General features: G+C 31.7%; 1 protein-coding gene across 11 annotated transcripts in view; it reads right to left on the bottom strand.

The window, feature by feature from the left end:
* Lar (tyrosine-protein phosphatase Lar) overlaps positions 1-19,680 on the bottom strand; it is a 248,844-nt gene that overhangs the window by 61,788 nt on the left and 167,376 nt on the right. For 8 of the 11 annotated variants that reach the window (XM_080158791.1, XM_080158793.1, XM_080158790.1 and 5 more), the window contains 7 exons: positions 16,934-17,028; positions 13,346-13,375; positions 9,946-10,055; positions 9,377-9,544; positions 9,002-9,157; positions 7,098-7,257; positions 727-1,032 (listed from right to left, as the gene is read on the bottom strand). In XM_080158791.1, coding sequence (XP_080014917.1) covers positions 727-1,032; positions 7,098-7,257; positions 9,002-9,157; positions 9,377-9,544; positions 9,946-10,055; positions 13,346-13,375; positions 16,934-17,028 — 1,025 coding nt within the window. The remainder of the gene's footprint in view (positions 1-726; positions 1,033-7,097; positions 7,258-9,001; positions 9,158-9,376; positions 9,545-9,945; positions 10,056-13,345; positions 13,376-16,933; positions 17,029-19,680) is intronic. The other 3 variants (XM_080158795.1, XM_080158789.1, XM_080158796.1) reach the window with 1 other exon arrangement.

Genomic DNA, 19,680 nt, shown 5'->3' with positions numbered 1-19,680 from the left:
AGTTTATGTGAATTTGCGTACTTTTGAGTTTAACAAAGCATTTGATAATTCATGGAAGATAATGTTCAGAAAAATTTACGAAACTCTTGAACCTGTTTTTAGTGTAAAAACAAACAAAAAAACAATTTCCGGATCATGGAAAGAAAATGAAGTAGCTTCGGATAGGTTATGTAAATGTTAATGATTTCCCCGCAGGGTTAGGAAATTAGCATCGCAAGGGCTAGAAAAAGGAGAAAAGCTAGTGTGAAAATACGACAAACCCCGATACTTCGGTTTCTTTCCATGATCCGAATTTCCCGTGTTTAGTTGTCAAAATCTTCTTCAAACTCATTTATGAATAGTCCTTTAAAACTACGTGATCGTGTGCAATCAAAAGAGAGGGCAGAGATGCGGGGTAACCATGCAAAAATATTCTAATCTACTCAAACTACATGTTTTGGTTTGGTTTGGTGTGAGTGCAGTCAGGGTTTATCATATGTCAATCTTGGACTTTTCAAACAAACAATTTCCACCAAAATATTCCCAACTTAATTTCCTTTCAAAATAAAAGAGAACTTGATCTGTGTGTATTGATTCAAAATTTAATTTCCTCAAAAAGGTTTCATCAAAACTTATAGTATATAATTTAAACTAATATTTTTTCCTGTTTAATTAGAGACTTTTTTCAAATTACGGAAAATGGGCCTTTATTTTGAACGAAGCCAGTTTAAAATTTAATAAACTTACCATCCTCATCTGTTCTGACATCGATAGGTTTACTTTTGGGCCCGTCCCCGACACTGGTCCCCGCCAACATCCAAATCCTGTAGTCCGTCCACTTGGCCAGGTCATCCAGCACATACTCGCGCGTGTCCGCGTTCTTTATGGTCACAACAGTGGCCTCGCTGTCCGACTTCTGCTTGTGCACGTAGAATATCTTGTAGTATATGATCATACCGTTCTGTTTGTTCTCCGGGGGAGGGGCCCACACCACCCTGAGCGAGGTAGAGGACTCGGCGAACGCGCTGACGTCCTCCGGGGGCGCTCCAGGAACTGGTAATGAAAAAAACAAAACAAAATTCTCTAATTGTCTAATAATTTTTAATTACATATTTTAAAGTAAAAATCAAATAACTGAAAAAATAGAGATATCTCGTAAAAGAATAAACATTTAATATCACTGAGACAAAAAAGAATTATTCAGTTACTTGGATTTCACTTTAAGAACAGTTAACTAAATCCTAAGAAAGAAATTCAGAGATTTAAAGTTATCATTAATCATTTACATATGATGTGTATCCCACAGTTTAGTCCTTTTATCCCACATTTCTTACACAAATGGAATTTAAATTCTAAAATTTTCCATAATATCTCTACATTTCCTTCATAAGGTTTGGCATCTAAGCATCACCGATATTATATTTATAGAAAAAAACTTTTTATAAAAGGGTTTAACATAAAAAAATAGGTCAAGTGCGCTAGATCAGGGTAAGTTACAGATTTTAATTGCAGGCACAAAGATTAAGAAGTACTATACAAGCAGAAATTTGAAGAAAAAAATATTGCCATAATTTAAAAAGTATTTTTTTGTGTGTGTTTGTTTGATTATAATCTAAAAACGAACCCTGATTAAAAATATGGAGGTGTGTAGGTATTTATGTGTTATGTGCTAATATGCAGAGATAAAAAAAAACATTTATAGGTTCTGGTACTCATGTCCAACAAAAAAAGTGCTGTGTTCAAGAAAAACTTTACAACGAAGAAAGTGCTCTATTTTTATTATTTTTACATGATTTTCATCCTTTTTCATTTCAACAATGATACTAGTAGGAAGATAAAACTAATGTTTGTTATTGTAAAGGATTCCAGGTTCGACCACGATATCCGAAAAGTTGTGTCTACTCCTGCTGTCAGAATAAATCCAAATCTCCCCCTTCTCACCATTCCATTTAAAACCACAATACAAAAGTAACTTGTTGGATACATAAACTAGAATAAGTGTAACTAGAATATATATTTCAAGGAAAAGAAAGAAAATGTTGAAATGAAAATAGATATCTTCAAATAAAGTTTTTCATTCTAACTTTGTGCAAATTACAAAGTTTAAATAAATGTAAAGGTGCTGTAAATATCCTTGCTTTAACCTCTTTCCTATTTCTCTACACGTTCCTCACAGTAGTATCAACACTTGGCTAAAACGACTAAATTGTTTTAATGGCATGTTTCTAACTTTCCACCTTTCTTTTGTTATGATATTTGTAGTAAAAATAATGCCTCATGTAACCAAATATTGAAATAAATCATGATTTGCCATTTCAAAGATTTTTTAAAGTGTTAGTTGTATGCCATACCATGATTTATTTAATGTAATACCTTTAAACATTCAAAATTAAAATATTATATTCTCTTTTTCAGAAGTATTTTTTTAATATTCCTTACGATTTCAAAATAAAAAGACAACGAAATTACATTCCCAAACCATAGCTATATATCTTACATCTTAATAAAATTATAAATAGAAATGTTTTTTTAGTTATAAATTTTTCATTGTAAATTAAATTCATTTTTTGATAATTATAATAATTATAACTTTCTGAATAACTCGAGGATAAATAAATTGACGTGTATTAAATTAAGACACACAAAATTACCACTTCTATTTACAATTAGTGGTTGAAACGTTTGAACAATGAACTTAATGGACCAATCAATCAAAACTCAGTAAAAGCCCTCAAAGTTGTTGGGCAAACAGAAAGAAAACGTTATTATAAAACTTTGGGGACAGCCCAGCGTCCCCTTCCTCCCAAGAATAACTAATGTCTTTTGATTAAACTATAACTATACCAAATCTAACAAAAAGTGAGGAAATCAAATTGCTAGTTTTATAAACTGTATTTCATTTATGTTTTAATATATGTATAAAAGCAACTATGAAGCATATTCCAAAGTTTTTAAGGAGTGTGTTTAACCTATTGTTATGCTAATTGAAAAGAATATAAAAAAGCTGTTAGCCAACACAACTTTGTAGCGGGGAAAAGAGATTGGAAAGTTTAATTTATTCATCAAAAGCTGTGAAGAACAAGAACAATAAAAGGCCAAGATAGGCGGTAGTTGTGCATAAATTCATACAACAAAATTAATTAAAATTCCCTTCAGCAATTTTTGGGTATGGTCAATTTTGTGACAACACCTCTTAAGAGGCGTTTCGTCGTATTTTCACAGTAGCTTTTGATAGGTTATTTTAGGTTAGGCTAGGTGATTGCCTCGCAGGGTTACAGCCCCCCGCAGGGGCTAGAAATAGGAGAAAATCTACTGTGAAAATACAACGAAACGCCTCTTAAGATGCGTTGTCACGAAAGGGACTATACCCCAATTTTTCAATGACTAAGCTATTAAAACTCTTGTTATTTTTTGTAATTTTTATTAAATCCAGGATTTATGTCAATAAAAGAATTGTAATTATAGCCAGGCACGTCTGGAAAATAAAGAAGATACACAACAATATACATAAATATATAAGACACAAAGATACAGGCCAAGCAATACAGAAGCTAATTACAACAATTAAGGAAATTAAGAGGGAAGTACTGATGGCTCAAGTATTACGAGGGAGAAACCAACAATAAGAGGGGGAGGGCTTGGGGGCCGACAAAAAAAAGATAAGATGTTTGAGGGAAAATAAGATGGCCATAAAGAACAGGGAGGAGGAAGGGAGGAGATATTGGGCTGTTTATTAAACTAGTCTCCAGCTTAACAACTTTGGGGACTTTTATTGAATTTTGATTCGTTGGTTCACTAAGTTGAGTGTCCTATCGTTTTGACCACTTACTGTAATTTACGGAAGGTGTAATTTAGTATACCATCTTTGAGGATATACATATATTATCGGCCATTGTCTTATCCCTTTAGATCCTTGCATTAAGAAGGAGATAAAGAATAAAATGAGAAAGGTCTGAAGACTGGAAGGGAAGTGTAAAGAATGAAGATATTACCAGGGATTTAAAGGGATAGGACGATGGCCGATAAATTAATGTACATCCCCAATGATGATACACAAAATTACCCCTTCTTTACTTAATTAACCAACCAATTAAAATTCACTAAGGTCCCCAAAGTTGTTATGCCAACTAATAAGAAAACGTTATCATAAAGCTTTTGGGACTAGTGTAATAAAAAAACCCATTGTCCCCCTCATTCCTGAGATATTACACAGAAAGTAAATCTCAAGGGAAACAAATTACTTTTTTTTCAACCATTGGTGGCACTACAATCCTTAGGTAAGTAATTCTAATAATGAAACAAGTATCTTTCTTTAATCTAGACATAACTTTTATTAACAAAATGATCTGATATAAAAAAATTTTAACTACGGAAACCCAACATCAGACACTTAACTTAACCAATTATGGAATACGATTTTGCATTTACCTATTCCGACAGTCAATAAACAAATATACTTTTGGTGACCAAAATCCTAGTTATAGACATTTTTTAGCTTGTTTATATACATATAAACGAAAATGTAGCTACGAGTTATGATATTTTAAATAACTAGTCTTAGGGCAAAAAGATTAGGTTGTTTAAAAGATTTGTATTGGAGTTTTAAGTATCTACTTTTAAATTTTCATCCAAAAAAAACTATTTATAATTAATGCATAACTATAAAAGTTTTATGTAAAGAATAAAACCTAATGCAATGTATCTGCTGTAAAAATATAAACGTGTGTGCAACAATTTTTGCTCAAAACTAAAATATTAATAAACTTGTCTCACTTTACAGTTGGACATATAATTCCATACAAACACTTACACACCAGGGAGCTAAAGGGATAAGACAATGGCCGATAAATTAATCCCTAATCCCTAATGTTAATACACAAATTTATCCTTCCTGTAGATTACAGCTAGGGGTTAAAACATATGGACACTTAATTTAATGATCCAACCAATTTCAATTCTCTAAAGTCCCCAAAACTGGTAAACTAACGAATAAATAATAGTTATTTCTCGCATCGTATTATAAACAGCTTTCCGCGGATATAGAATGTACAATTATGAGATTAAAACCAGTTTTTTAGCCCCATAAGGAAAAAGAGGATGAATACTCACCCCTTTTTCATGGTAAAATACTACTTCCCCATCCCTAAATTTGTAAAGAAAATTTAGCAGACGAAAATCAAAAGCCGCCTAGGGCTTTTTGTAAGTCAATCATAAATAATAATCTGAATAAAAAGAAAAGCGATATTTAGCAAACAGCCGTGGGCGGTCAGAATCAGCTGAATGTTCATTATGAAAAAAAAATTCCCTCTTTTTAGAAATAGAAGGATTCATCTTTCATGCACAAATTTTTTTTAAATAAAAATAAAATTTTATGTAATTTTTAATTAAAACATTAAAACGAAAATATCTAATCTAATAGTCTTGCCCTAAATATGGAAATAGTAAAAAGTAAAAAAATATTTAGCGCGGCAACAGCGCTGAGTAGGCCTCTAGGCCCACTGCCTATTTTCGTCTTCTAGTTACTTCGATTCCTCTCTTTTATTTTTTTCTCTATGTTTAGCCCCGACATTTTTCAACATTAGTATTCTCCTCACTATTAAAATTCAAGTCATTCATAACAGTAGATGGTAAAAATTAACAGCATCACTTGTAGAGGACTATTTTCAAAAGGAATGTATATTATTAAAATCTTTTAAATCATCTCATATGATATCCCTTTATTTTTTAGATTATACAAACACCCATACAGACACACTCTCACAAACACACCCACACACACTGTACACACTCACACACACACCCATACACACAAACACACACACACACACACACAGAGCCAGTCTGTGTTCCGGGAAAGGTGGAAATTTCGGCAAACTTTTGACTTGAAATTCTATGATGTAACAGGGATCTTCTATTGAAAATAATAATAAAAAAATAATTATCCTAAATGAAATGACAAAAGTATGCCTTTATAGAGTCCGATTCATTTTCCTTATGAAAAAGATAAAATATACAAACGAAATAAAACACACTCCTTTAAAACCTTACAATAAGGGTTCCAATATTAATTGGTTGTCAGCAATTTTATTTTATTAGGACCATAAGACTTATTTAGTTTTACTATGTACTCCTATCTTTGGCTCTATCTTTAGATTTCTAGAAACCCAATTCCTAATATATGTTTGATGCTCACAATAAAAGCAATTCTTTTACTTTTCTCTCAAATATTGGAAAAATTTGATAAGGAATTTGATAAAAGTTGATAATCGAGTGAGCCAGACTCTTCTATTTTCTTCTGCCTAGTTCTATTTTAAATACTAGCGGCAGTGACTCAAAATGAAGGAGGGATTGGAAAGTATTTTCCAGTATGGTCTCGAAACCAATTAATAACCACTGGATTAGAACCGGTTCCAAGCTATACTGAAAAATAATGTATCGTATCATGTTATATCCAGTTTTCTGCTAATATAAAAATTTGTAATCATAATATAAAAACCAGATTTTTTAGTTCGTGACTTTGGAATCTAGTGGCTAACCAAACCGGTTTTAACTTAAAATTGTACATTTTTATATCCGCGGGAAGCTGTTTATAATACGATGCGATAAATAACTATTAAAACCCATCTTACTTGTTTATGGTCTCTTAAAAATATGAATATTAACAAACTTCCTTGAAAAGTCAAAATAATAAGAAAAAACAGATACACATCAAAGTGCTTTGAGAATACAATGTTGTAATGGTTCTAAATTAGATATTTAGTAAATAGAAATATTCTTAAATATTTTTGTATGCAGAAAAAAATGAATTCACAATGAAAAATTTAAACTTATAAAACTTATAGCTATAGTTTGTAGCCAACCCAACCTAACACTAAGAAAATCAATAATAGTCCCTTAATTTGCAAGAAACGCGATATTATACGACATTAACTTTTGCTTGGACATTAAGGCATGATAGATTTCATTACCATAGTAAATATGATTAAATATACAAAATTTTAGAAATCTTTTAACAGTTTTTGAAAAATAACCTATCTTTATTTAAAAAGTCAAAATTTCCAAGCAAAAAGAACATATTTACTCCATGTTAATCAACAACTGATAAAAAAAAATCCTACCGTACTGATCTGTTCTGACCGCCAGTTTCGGTGTAGCCGCTCCCTCGCCCCGCCTAGACTTGGCAGCAATCCACACATGGTACAATGTATTGGGGTAGAGATTCTCCAAAGTGTATTCGGTCAACTTAGGGTTATCCAGGCTCTTATGCTTTGGAAACTTCTAAAATAATACGAATTATTAAAAATTAGTAAGCAGCTATCATTTCAATATAGTAGTGTCAGAGAATTTCAACAAAATGTTTGGGTATAGTTCCTTTCGTGACATCGCCTCGTAAGGGTTATTTTAGGTTAGGTGATTGCCCCGCAGGGTTAGACAATTGGCCCCGCAAGGTTAGACGCCCAAAAAGCAGCTAGAAATAGGAGAAAAGCTACTGTGAAAATACGACAAACGCCCCTTAAGAGGCGATGTCACGAAAGGGACTATACCAAAATTCTTTTCATGTTTAGAAACCTATAGGTTGTTCTAAAGGAATATATTAAATTTCAAGTAGCACATAAAAAAATAAACTTTTAAGAGTACAAAAATATCAGCTACACATATGGAACATTTGTGTAACCTTAGAATGAGATAGATGCACCAAAAAAAAAGAATGTCAAAGTTATTTTTTATTTGAAGTTAATCTACTAGTTATTGACAAGTGAAGTGATCCTGACCCCTCTCCATACTCTCCCTCACACACACATAATACCCTTTAACCAATCAGCACCAGGATCCAGGACAGGTAACAGGTTCCGGACAAAAAATTGACAAAAGGGGTCGTTTTTTTCCGCATATTTTCCGCAAAATTGTGTGGAATCTTTTAGTCAAATGCGCTCACTAAGAACAGTTCGACTTAATTATAAACGAATTTGACTAAACGCTAACACACAACTTTACGGAAAATACGTGAAAAATTGCCCTCTTAAAGGAACATTTTATATTACAAACTTAAAAATTACTTCATCTTTAATACTTAGGTATGCGTTCTAGGACACATATCAGACCATATCAAACCAGGGATAAGACATTGATCTATAAAAGGATGTAACTCCCCAACGATGATACACAAAATTAACCCTTCTGAAGATGACAATTAGTGGTTGTAACGTTTGAACACTCAACTTAATAAACCAACCAATCCAAATTCAATAAAAGTCCCTAAATTTGTTAAAACAACGAATAAGAAAACGTTATCAAAATTATAATAAAAATTATCAAATTATATTTCGCTGTCCGTCACCAGGATCGATGCACTTTTGTTATAGGGTCTAGTGTGACAGCTGAATAATTGCTTCTGATCCACAATATCCAAACATTCCACGATACTCACACACTCTCACATACACCAGGGAGGGAGGGGACATTGGGCTGTTTAATACACTAGTCCTTAAAGTTTGACAATGACGTTTTCTTATTCGTTGACTTAACATCTTTGGGGACTTTTATTGAATTTTGATTGGTTGGTTCATAAGGTTAGGTGTCGAAATGGTTCTACCACTTATTGTAACCTATATAAAAGGAATAATATTGTGTCTCATCATCAGGGATATACATCAATTATCGGCCATTGTCTTATCCCTTTGGATCCCTGAACTCTCACACACATACAGCGACACTTCATACCCATTCTATTACCAACAAAATTGCAAATATATTGCGAGGGAGGGATAGAGGTGGGGATCAGCCATCCCCCCCCCCCCCCCGCCGAGCATCAGTGATAATTAATTTGCAGTCAGAAAAGAAGGTCAGCCCCTAATCTATATTTTTCTGCAATATTTGCATTTTTTTCACACTTTGGTTCTGGCTAAAGTTGGAAATTAAACACCAACCCAATTGCCAAAGTTTTTGACAAAAAAATTACCCTATAACAGACAGTATATATTAGCTTACATTAATGATAAATAAACTTTAAACAAAAACTTACTGTAGCAGTATAGGTATCATTCCAGTAAAGTTCATAGCTCAGGATATTTTCTCCAGCAAAGTCTGGCTGTTCCCAGCGGAGCTTCATGGAGGTGCTCTTTACTTCCTGAGCCTCCAGGTTGCTAGGCTGGCTTGGGACTCCTTGTTGTGTCTTCACCTGGAATTTATAGATGTAGATTTCAATAAAATTATTTTTTAAAAGTAATACTAGAGGCTCTCCTATACCTTAAATCTAAAAACGAAATAGCCTAAATCCATCAGAGGACCTCTATGAGCTCCTATAAAAAGGAGAACTTAATCAGTTCAATAGTTATTGAAATCATAAGCTTCAGATAAAAAGGCGAGATATTCTTAATCCAGTAATAACTTTGTATACCTGAACAGGATTAGACAGAGGACCAGGACCAATGCTAGTGTAAGCCTCCACCCTTATGGTGTAAATTGTATGAGGTGTCAGGTTCGAAATTGTTGTCAACTTGTTGTTATCAACAAACTGTGACTCCCAACGGGATAAAGGCAACTGTGGGTTTGTTGAGTAGTAAACCTAAACATAACATCTCCATCAAAAAAATATTTAAACCTTTTTATGTTCATCCGTCTGACATTGGGAGTAAAACTTGAGATTTTTTTTAAATTTGACCTTTATGAAGCTAACTTAAAGATATGTCAACGGTTATTATTATAAATTTAGATAATTATCGATATTTGTGGAAAACTTTGTTTTAGTGCATGTTTAAATATATTAGTTATTAAACGCATCGTATAAACAGATTTCCGCGGAATTAAATTAAATAATTACACGAATATCCCAGTTTTTTATTTTTTTTTATTTTAATATTCGTGGTAAATTGTTTGTAATCAGATGCTATACAGAATTAGAGAACCGGTTCTAATCCAGCGGATATTAATCGGTTTCGAAGCCATACTGAATGTAAATTTACCCACCTTGTAACCTGTGACAAGACCATTCTGTTCCTGTGGTTCATCCCACTGAATGACCATTGTTGAGGAGGACAGAGGACGAACCTGCACATTACGGGGCGCAGATCCGGGACCTGGACATCAATAAAATTTGTTACAAAAGTTTACAAAGCATTTTTAAAGTAAAAATCTTCAACGTTATCAAAAATAATTCCCGAAAGAAAATGCTTCAAGTTTTGCTTGGTTTGTTTCATATTGTCGTTTTGTCGCACATAATGCTAATCCACTAATGTATCATGTATGATTCAGGGACTAGAGACCAGGATCTAAACAATTCCAACCCCCCCAACCCACTTTCTTTTTTCTCTCTCCAAAATTTACCTCCAAAAAATACCCGAATTCCGGCGTTCATTAAATTGATTTGTTTAATCACGGCTCATGTATATTATTAATTTGCTAAAAATGTATGACGAAGATTTGAGGAAAAATATCTTGAAAACAAACTTTTAAACACACTTGAATCCACTTCAAAAATACACATTTTGAAGAACACCCTGTATGTAATATAAATAATATGATGAAGAAGGTACGCTATTACGAAAATGATGCATGTATCAAGTTTTTAATAAGTCATCTGTCATTCAGAGACATGCAGGGTATGGTTAAATAATATGAGGATAAAATATTTAGTCATTTCATGGATAATAGTACAGGCAAATAACACTTAACATTTAATAATGGAAGTATTTATAAAAAGATTTTATTTCTATTTCGGAGATTGTGCAATTAAAACTTCAAATTTAAATCCACTTGTGTGAAAAAAAATCTGAAAAGATGGATTGTCTGTTTAGGAAACATGTTTAGACATCTAGCTCAGCTGAATTTTAAAGTAACATTATGACGATTTCACTGAGGCTTACACGCGCCTGGCGCGCGGCTGCCTAACCTTAAAAACGTCCTCATACATATTTACATTCCCTTGGTTGTATTTATTCCTGTCATGATAGAAAAAAAAAGGGATGGAAGGGCTTGTATGTTTACTTTCAATGGAGTGTGGAGGGGGGGGGGGGGGGGGTGTTTGACTGCGGAGTTCATGTATAATGCAAATATCCAATTAGTATTGATTAATATCCGATACAATACACAGTGGATTCAAAATAAATAAAAGTGCAAAACATTTATTGTTTAATTGCTTATAATTTATTGCAATTTCTTAAGTTTTGTCTTGGATTAAGGATTTTTATATACACCTCCAAATCGAATAAATATTTATTTAATAAACAACTTTTTTGATATCTAAAATCAAATAAACAAATATATTTAAGTAATGTTTTTTTGGTAGATTGTGTAATGCAGCATACTTCCCTCATTCATGAACAGCCCTAAGCATCATTAAGCATGATAACAAAGATGGTAACCAACAAATATTCAAGGAAAGAAAAAATACAGGGTGTTTCATAAACAGTGATTTTTGTTTTATTTTGGACAACTAGTTTTAACCTTATTAAAACTAGTTGTCCAAATTTAACCTAGGATTTTAACTTAATTTTTTTTATCTCAACCAAAAGCCAATGCAATGAACCTACTCAACTTTATTGGAGAATCTAAATCTAACTGTTTTTTCTGGGGGTGGGGGAGGGGGGGGGGTTCAGTCATAAATGCAATTATTCTTAAAAACTACAATATTATAAATATGTTTGTGTAGGTATGTAAACAAAATTTTCCATCCAAGACCCTGTAATGTTAATTATATCAAGTTTTTGTTGAAGCATGTAATTGTACATTACGGCAGATGTAATTTGTGTTAACTTATGTTGTTACATATTAATATTCATCCAACAAGTATCAATAACCATCAAATATTAATCTATGTTGCTTACATTAGACCATCAATATTGCATCTTTATACGGTAAAAAGATTCAAATATTTTCAAGATTATTTGCGTAATAATATGGTTTCTTTTGTTTGTTTAAAATATTTAAAGGGTAAATAAAAATATCAGAAACGAAAAATCCATGAAAAACTGATTTTTTAAATGGCACGAATAAAAATAAAATCAGATATTCATTTCAGTTTTTTTTATTTCTTTAGATGCCCTTTAAACACATTTCTCCATGAATGTAAGTTTAGGTACTACGTCAAACAGTAGATGCGACAAACACTAGACAGACAAACAATAGAAACGTCAAACGCTAGACAGACAAACAATAGATGCGTCAAACACTAGACTACGACAAACAGTAGAATTTTCAATTTCACGACATACAGTAGAATTTTTAAAGTGCGACAAACACTAGAAGCGACATACGCTAGAATTTAAACTTAAAAAAATATTCATAGATTTTTTTGTTAATTAATACTAAATATTTATTACTATCATTGGAGGGATCTAAAGGGATAAGATAATGGCCGAAAAATCTATGTACATCCCCTGTAGCGTAAAATTAGTGGTTGAAACGTTTGAACACTTTAAACTTATTAAAATTCATTAAAGTACTAAAAGTTTGTTAGTTAACGAATAAGAAAACTTTCCTTTAAAACTTTCGACACACTCCCCCCCCCCCCAACCCCATTTTTTTATTTTAATATTTTTAAAAAATAAATTTTTTAGGGACGAAATATCTTGGAATGGTGGTAGTACCCTCCCCCAAAATAGGTTTAAACCTTCCCGGGACATATGAGAAGATACCCTGTTAAGGAGAACCCGATCGGTTCAGCGGTTAGCAAGATCCTTTGGAACAGACAAACAACCATCCGTTTACTTTATTATAAGGATTGATTCTAGCGTTTGTCGTATCTATTGTTTGTCCCCTTTAGAAAAAATCTAGCGTTTGTCATATTCTAGTGTTTATCACATTCTAGCATTTGTCGTATCTAGCGTATGTCGTGTCTACTGTTTGTCTGTCTAGCGTTTGTCGCATCTACTGTTTGACGTATCTAGGGTTTAACGTAGTACCGTAAGTTTAAACACAAGTTAAAAAAATAGAGGGGGAAGGAATTAAATAACTGCACTTATGTCCCCACTCAGTGGACCCTGTGCAGACTTTTTATTGAGTTCTTTAATATCAGAAAATAGCGTCGGAAATAAAGGCCAAGTCGCTACAAAAGAGCTGAAAGCAATTTGCAAGCAGTCGAAAAAGGTCCCCAACAATGGATCAAGGTTATATATCTAGAATTTTAATACCAGATTTGTGTTAATTTACATTTACAGAGACATGTGTGTATATGATAGTAGTTATTCATAGCATCGTATTATAAACAGCTTTCTGCGGATATTAATTTGTTAATCCGAGAGATGCCGAAAACTGAATATAATACGATACGATACATGATTTTCAGTGAGATTGAGAACCGGTTCTTATCCACCAGATATAAATCGGTTTCGAAGCCATACTGGAATAAATATTAGTAAATGATACTTACGATCTTCTCCTGGAATATCTCCTCCGGGCTCTGAACAGATTAGTATCAGTTAGTTTAGTCTGGTTATGAGTTCTGGGCATACGCATAATGATGGACAGTAATAAAATGCCGTTTCTCGATGCCGTACGCTGTCATACCCAATGTTGGAAAGGTGGCGCAAATGTTTTCACGATTTGAGAAAAATTCATCTTTCTTTTACAGCGAATTAGATAATCTTGCAAGCATTGCTTTTACCTTATAGAGAAAAAAAGTAAATTAAATCGCGAAAACTAAGATATAAAAATTTGGGTCACACTTCCAACATTGCGTATGACCGAGTACGACTTCGAGAAACGGCATTTTATTACTGACCATCACGCATAATAATATAATAAGGGGGGGGGGGGTGAAATCCATTAATTTGTAAGTGAGCAATGTTATACCCTCGTCCATCAAAAATATTTCGAAGCATAAGTATTTATAAGGGGTCCTTTTTTTCGCATATTTTTCGTACATTTGGGTGTAACCTTTAAGTCAAATGCTATTATTAAGTCAAACTGTTCTTAATTGCCCCCCCGTATAAACCCCCTTTTTCGCCGCTGTGGGAAACATCACTATCCAATTGCATTAAGAAAACTCCTACTTAAACAGACACAAAACAAGGATGACAACATCCATAAGTAGCGAAGCACAAAAATTATGTATAAGATTTTAAAGATTAGTTGTCAAAAACATGTATATTAGGGAAAAATCACGAAACCTTTTCAATATTTGTTTTTAATTTTTTAATACTTATATATCAGTACTATGATTAACACAGACTGACGGTCAAAGTAAATTGGATGATCAAAACAACGGGAAATTTAATTTTGATATTTTTAATTTAAAAAATTTTGAAATTGGACCATAAACACCAAAGATATCAGGAAAAATGAGAAAAATATAAAAATAGCCAAAAACCTGCAAAAAGGCAGTCTGACCGCCATTGATGTTACCTTGAAAAGACAGGAAATTTAATTTTGATATCTATAATTGACAAAATTTTGGAAATCGGACCATAAACACCAAAAGTATGGATAAAAATGTGAAAAATACAAAAATAGCCTAAAACCTGCTTAAAGGCAGTCTGACCGTCATTTTTTTATGAAAAGACAGGAAATTTTATTTTGATATCAAAAACTGAAAAAAATTTGGAAATTGGACCATAAACACCAAAGATATGGAGAAAAATGTGAAAAATACAAAAATAGCCTAAAACCTGCTTAAAGGCAGTCTGACCGTCATTTTTTTATGAAAAGACAGGAAATTTTATTTTGATATCAAAAACTGAAAAAATTTTGGAAATTGGACCATAAACACCAAAGATATGGAGAAAAATGTGAAAAATACAAAAATAGCCTAAAACCTGCTAAAAAGCGGTCCAACCGCCATTGATGTTTTATAGTTAATTGGGCTCCTTAATAATGGGAATGTTATCAAAAAATTTCAGCCTTTTATCTTTTATAGGAGCCGAGAAAATCACGTTTCCCCCAAACTAAGACAGACGGACATACGGACATACAGACAGACGGACATTTCAAATTATAGAGTAGCTTCGCTACTAAAAAAGGTGAAATAAAGTTACTTTTATTGCTCCGCTTACAAATTAAGGAATTCAGCCCATTTACCTTCTGATTTATGCTTTACTTTTGATAGTAAAGAAAAAATTATATTAGTTAGGTATAAATTAGTATTTTAAAGCTACCTTTTTTTGAGACACTTTTGTGATAAAGAAATAAAAGACTTTAAAATTTGTACACTATTTTGGCTTATTAAATTTTCATAAACTGTATTTAACATACAAAAGCAAAGTATTAATCAGAATAAGTATTTTTTAAACCCCGACAAATGGCATGAATACATTTTCTTTGCTATTTACTGATTATACAATATTATTTAGTCAAATTATTTGATACGAATATTCTCTATATGCCACATATTAGTAAGATTAATAATTATGCAGTATTACAATAGTATTTGTAAGTATTTACCAGTAAAGGCAAAGAAAATCTATGTGTATTTTATTTTATTACTATAAAAATCAAGAAATATTTCATCTAAAAGAAAATAGTATTGAAAAAAATGTATCTTGAGTGTTAGTTTACTATACCATGCTGTAAATGTTATCGACAAAAAAAAAATTTAAATATTTCTTTTTTAGATAAAAAATTTCTTCAACTACAATATTATTAACTAAGTAGGTATATGATTTCCAATTCTATATGTAAAAATGTAAATTCTAAATATTATTCTTTATTATGTGTTTTTAATGTATCGGATGGCATTCAAATCATAACATAATAATCAAAAGTTTAGCTCATTTAATGTAAATGCATGTTGCACGTACCTAACAATGTAAAAGTTGAGATTTTATTTTACTTTTTGGAATACACTGACGAAAGGGGTTGAATGATTAAAAAATGGCCATGTGTAGCAATTTTCAATTATGGTCAATTTGACCTAAGAGTAACATTCGATATTCAACTGGAATTATTATAGAAATCTTGTAGGTATGAGACATCACATACAGCAAAATAAAATTAAAGAAAACGTCGTTTACATTTATTTTTACCTTTCCCCGTTAAGATATTGTGAGTTACATGTTATATTTATCTTAATTATGACTTATAACTTCAAGAAATTTTATTCTGTGATTTAAGACCTTTACTAAATAATCACCGCCCTATTGTTTTAACACAATAAAGGGAATATCTATAAATTAAAAATTGTTTACACATTTAAAATCCCCTTTTGAGTGTGTACAAAAGTTTTATTTCTCCCTCTTTTTTTTTCTTTGACAAAAATTGCTTGGTATGTTTTGTATTTCAAAAAGTTGTTGAAGAAGAAGATTTGAAACCAGGTGGAGAATGTATCCGCCAATGCTTGCACAACTGAGCAAACAATGTTAAGGATAAATGCATTGCCCTGACGTATAGACACTTATATGGGTGTATGTGTGGAGAGGTGTCGTGTATCAGCATATTTGAATAAAATATTCCATTTCTACTGAAATTCCAGCTATTTTGAATAGTATGGCACACGATGGCTGATACATTTTTACATACCTACTTTAAATTCATGCAAGGGGAAACAAATGTGCCAGAATAACTCAACTTTACATTGTTAGCTTAAGTAAATTTTATTCTAATCGAATTTTACTAAAATACTTTATAGCTATATTATATATATTAAAATATACCTTATAGTAAGGACATTGATATGGTTACGGATATATTAGAGCGACTTATCTAATCTTTCATTTATTTTGAGATGTTTTCTTTAACCTTTCTGAATTTTGCTTAACATAAAAGCTATGAATAATTATGTCTAAAAAGCTAAAACTTGTTTTAAGAAAAATTTAATGTTTACTTTTGTGGCATTTTGAAAAAAAAATCTGCTAGTAGTTAATCTAAATACAAATTTATTCAAATTATGTTCAAAAATAAAATAAAAAATATTAGAGCTATTGAGATTGTCAATGATTTTACACTTTTACATAACCTATTTCTTGTTGCTCTATTACATCCGTAATTATTTCAACGGCCCAGCTGATTTATGCAAAGAACTTACTTGTTTCCCCGGTTTTCGCAATGACAGGTTGGCTCTTCTCACCTCTGCCAACAGTGTTCATTGCCAACACTGCAAACTCGTACTCAGTAAATGGGCTGAAATACATATACAAGAATCAGTGATGTACTGCACAATTACAGCAGGGATATAAAGGGATAAGACAATGGCCGATGTACATCCCTAATGATAATATACAAAGTTAACACATTCTATAGATTGAAACTAGTGGTACTCAGTAAATGAGCAGAAATACATACACAATCAGTGCTGTACTGCAAAATTACAGCAGGGATCTAAAGGGATAAGACAATGGCCAATAAATTGATGTACATCCCCAATGATAATTTACAAAGTTACCCTTTCTGTAGGTTATAATTGGTGGTTGAAATGTTTGGACACCTAGCTTAATCAACCAACCATTCAAATTTAGTAGAAGTCACCAAAGTTATTATATAAAACTTTGGGAACTAGTGTAATAAACAGCCCAATATCCCCTCCCTTCCTGCAATTACAGGGTTTACAATTACATCAAACCTTTCACTACTACACAAAGTTGGAATATTTTAATTTTAAAACAGGATTTTTCCTTGTAATTAGAAATGCATTGATATATGTTGAGGGACCACTAGCTGTTGAGTGTGGTTGCCTTTCTAATCCAGATAGAGGTTTTACATATCATTAAAATATACATATTTATGTATATTGAATAAAATAGTCAACACAGAAAATGCAAAATTTGTAGCATAAAAATAATTCAATTTCATTCTCTTTCATACATATAGTATTTTTTTTTCTATATTATAATTTGTAATATTCAGGGTGCCGGAGCCGTATAATTTTGATGCGGCTCCGGCTCCTACCTTAAAATTAATATATCAATTTTTTTTTCATTATTGAATTTGATAAAATAAAATAAATAATACAAAATATTTTGCTTTTATTTGATTAAAGCTATATAAAAGTAGAAGGATGTGTGTCTATTTGTTAAGTAACAATAGTTTTTCAGTTTATTATATGGAAATAGACCGTTGCCAAATTATAATATTACTTTTAAAAATCATTTTTAGCTAGTCCGGAGCCGGAGCCGTTTTTAACGAAAAATACGGCTCCGGATCCGGCTCCGGCTCCACCAAAAATGTTGCTGCTCCCGGCTCCCGGCTCCGGCTCCAGAACACTGGTAATATTTCAAGTTTATTGAATTAAATAAATAAGTGATCTTAAGGGATAAGACTATATGTCCGATAAATTCATTTACATCCCTAATGATGATATAAAAATTACCACCCCTGTTATTCAAAATTAGTGGTTGAAACGTATGAAACTTAACTTAATAAACCAACCATTCACTAGAGTCCCTAAAGTTATTAAGCCAACAAATAAGAAAACGTTATTATAAAATTTTAGGAACTCGAGTGACCTAATGAACATCTAATATTACCAAAATATTTATACATTAAAAGAATGTAAGTATTTATTCATGATAATGATATAAATTGCACTGGCAAATAAAAATAGTTGATAACCCCCCCCCCCCCCCCCATTAATGAGGGAGGGAGGGTAATGCAAAGAGTGGGAAATGAAGAATTAATGCAAAGTATTAAGTTGCAAGGAATACCTTTTTATCAACTGGTAACTTTAGCCCTCCCTTTTTAACAACTAAACTATCTTCTATAGCCCCCCCCCCCCACCCCGGAAACTCTTGAATGTTTCCAAACTTGACAACCTAATAAGATTAAATAGGGTGAAAAATAAACATGAAAGCCGAAGGTGTGCATCCACAAACCATATTTCATATACAGATATCCGGTTACACTGCAACAATATCATAACACGCAGGGATCTAGAGGGATAAGACAATGGCATAAGATAAGACATATTGATGTACTTCCCAAATTATGATACACAAAATTTCCCTTTTTGTTAATTATAATTTGTGATTGAAACGTTTGGACACTAAACTTGATAATTCTATAAAATTTCATTACTATGTGATGTTTTTAACAAATTTTATGATCTTTATTTTAATATTCATGGAAAATTGTCTGTTATACGATTCTATACATAATTTTTCAGTATATCTGAGAACCGGTTCTAAAGTTATCTTTTCTAAAATGATCAAATTTTAGGCACCAGAGAATTTATTTTACATTTGTTTAGGAAATAATAAGTCATCATTTAAATTTAATGATAAAATTCTCTTAAAAAATCTTGCATAAAAATATAAGATTGTTTATTATAAGACTTGAGAAAAAAAATAAGGATATATGATAAATATTTAATTTAATATTTGAATTCCTAATTATTTTGCTGATATTTGCTAAGGATTCTAAATATCAAAGCTTCAAGTCAACCTTTTAAAAGTTTGTAGTATTGGAGAGCTTGGAGTTTATTGAAGAGGTACAATGCATTAAGGTTTCCGAAGTATAAATGGTATAATACATATGTATTAAAATAAAACGTAAATTTTAAAGAAATAAAACGAACATCAAAGACAGTTTTTTTTGCATCTTATACTCTGACTTTTAAAGGTTTTGAAACTATAAAAAAATAAAGAATTAACCATTACAAAAAGTAAAGAAAGGCCATTCAAAAATTAGAAAGGAATGTCTTAAAACTGGATAAAAAGCTTTTAACCATCTAAAAGGCTTCAATATATAAAAAAAAAATATGAAACCTACAGATTGATATTTCAACACTTTCGTTTTAAGAAAATTGGATTCACACAACAATATAGTACCTAATTATAA

This window comes from Acartia tonsa, chromosome 4, assembly GCF_053477335.1.
Source record: "Acartia tonsa isolate MP-2025a chromosome 4, ASM5347733v1, whole genome shotgun sequence".
Lineage (NCBI taxonomy): Eukaryota > Metazoa > Arthropoda > Copepoda > Calanoida > Acartiidae > Acartia > Acartia tonsa.
The sequence above is the reverse complement of the archived record's forward strand: the minus strand, read 5'-3'. Positions and strand labels throughout refer to the sequence as shown.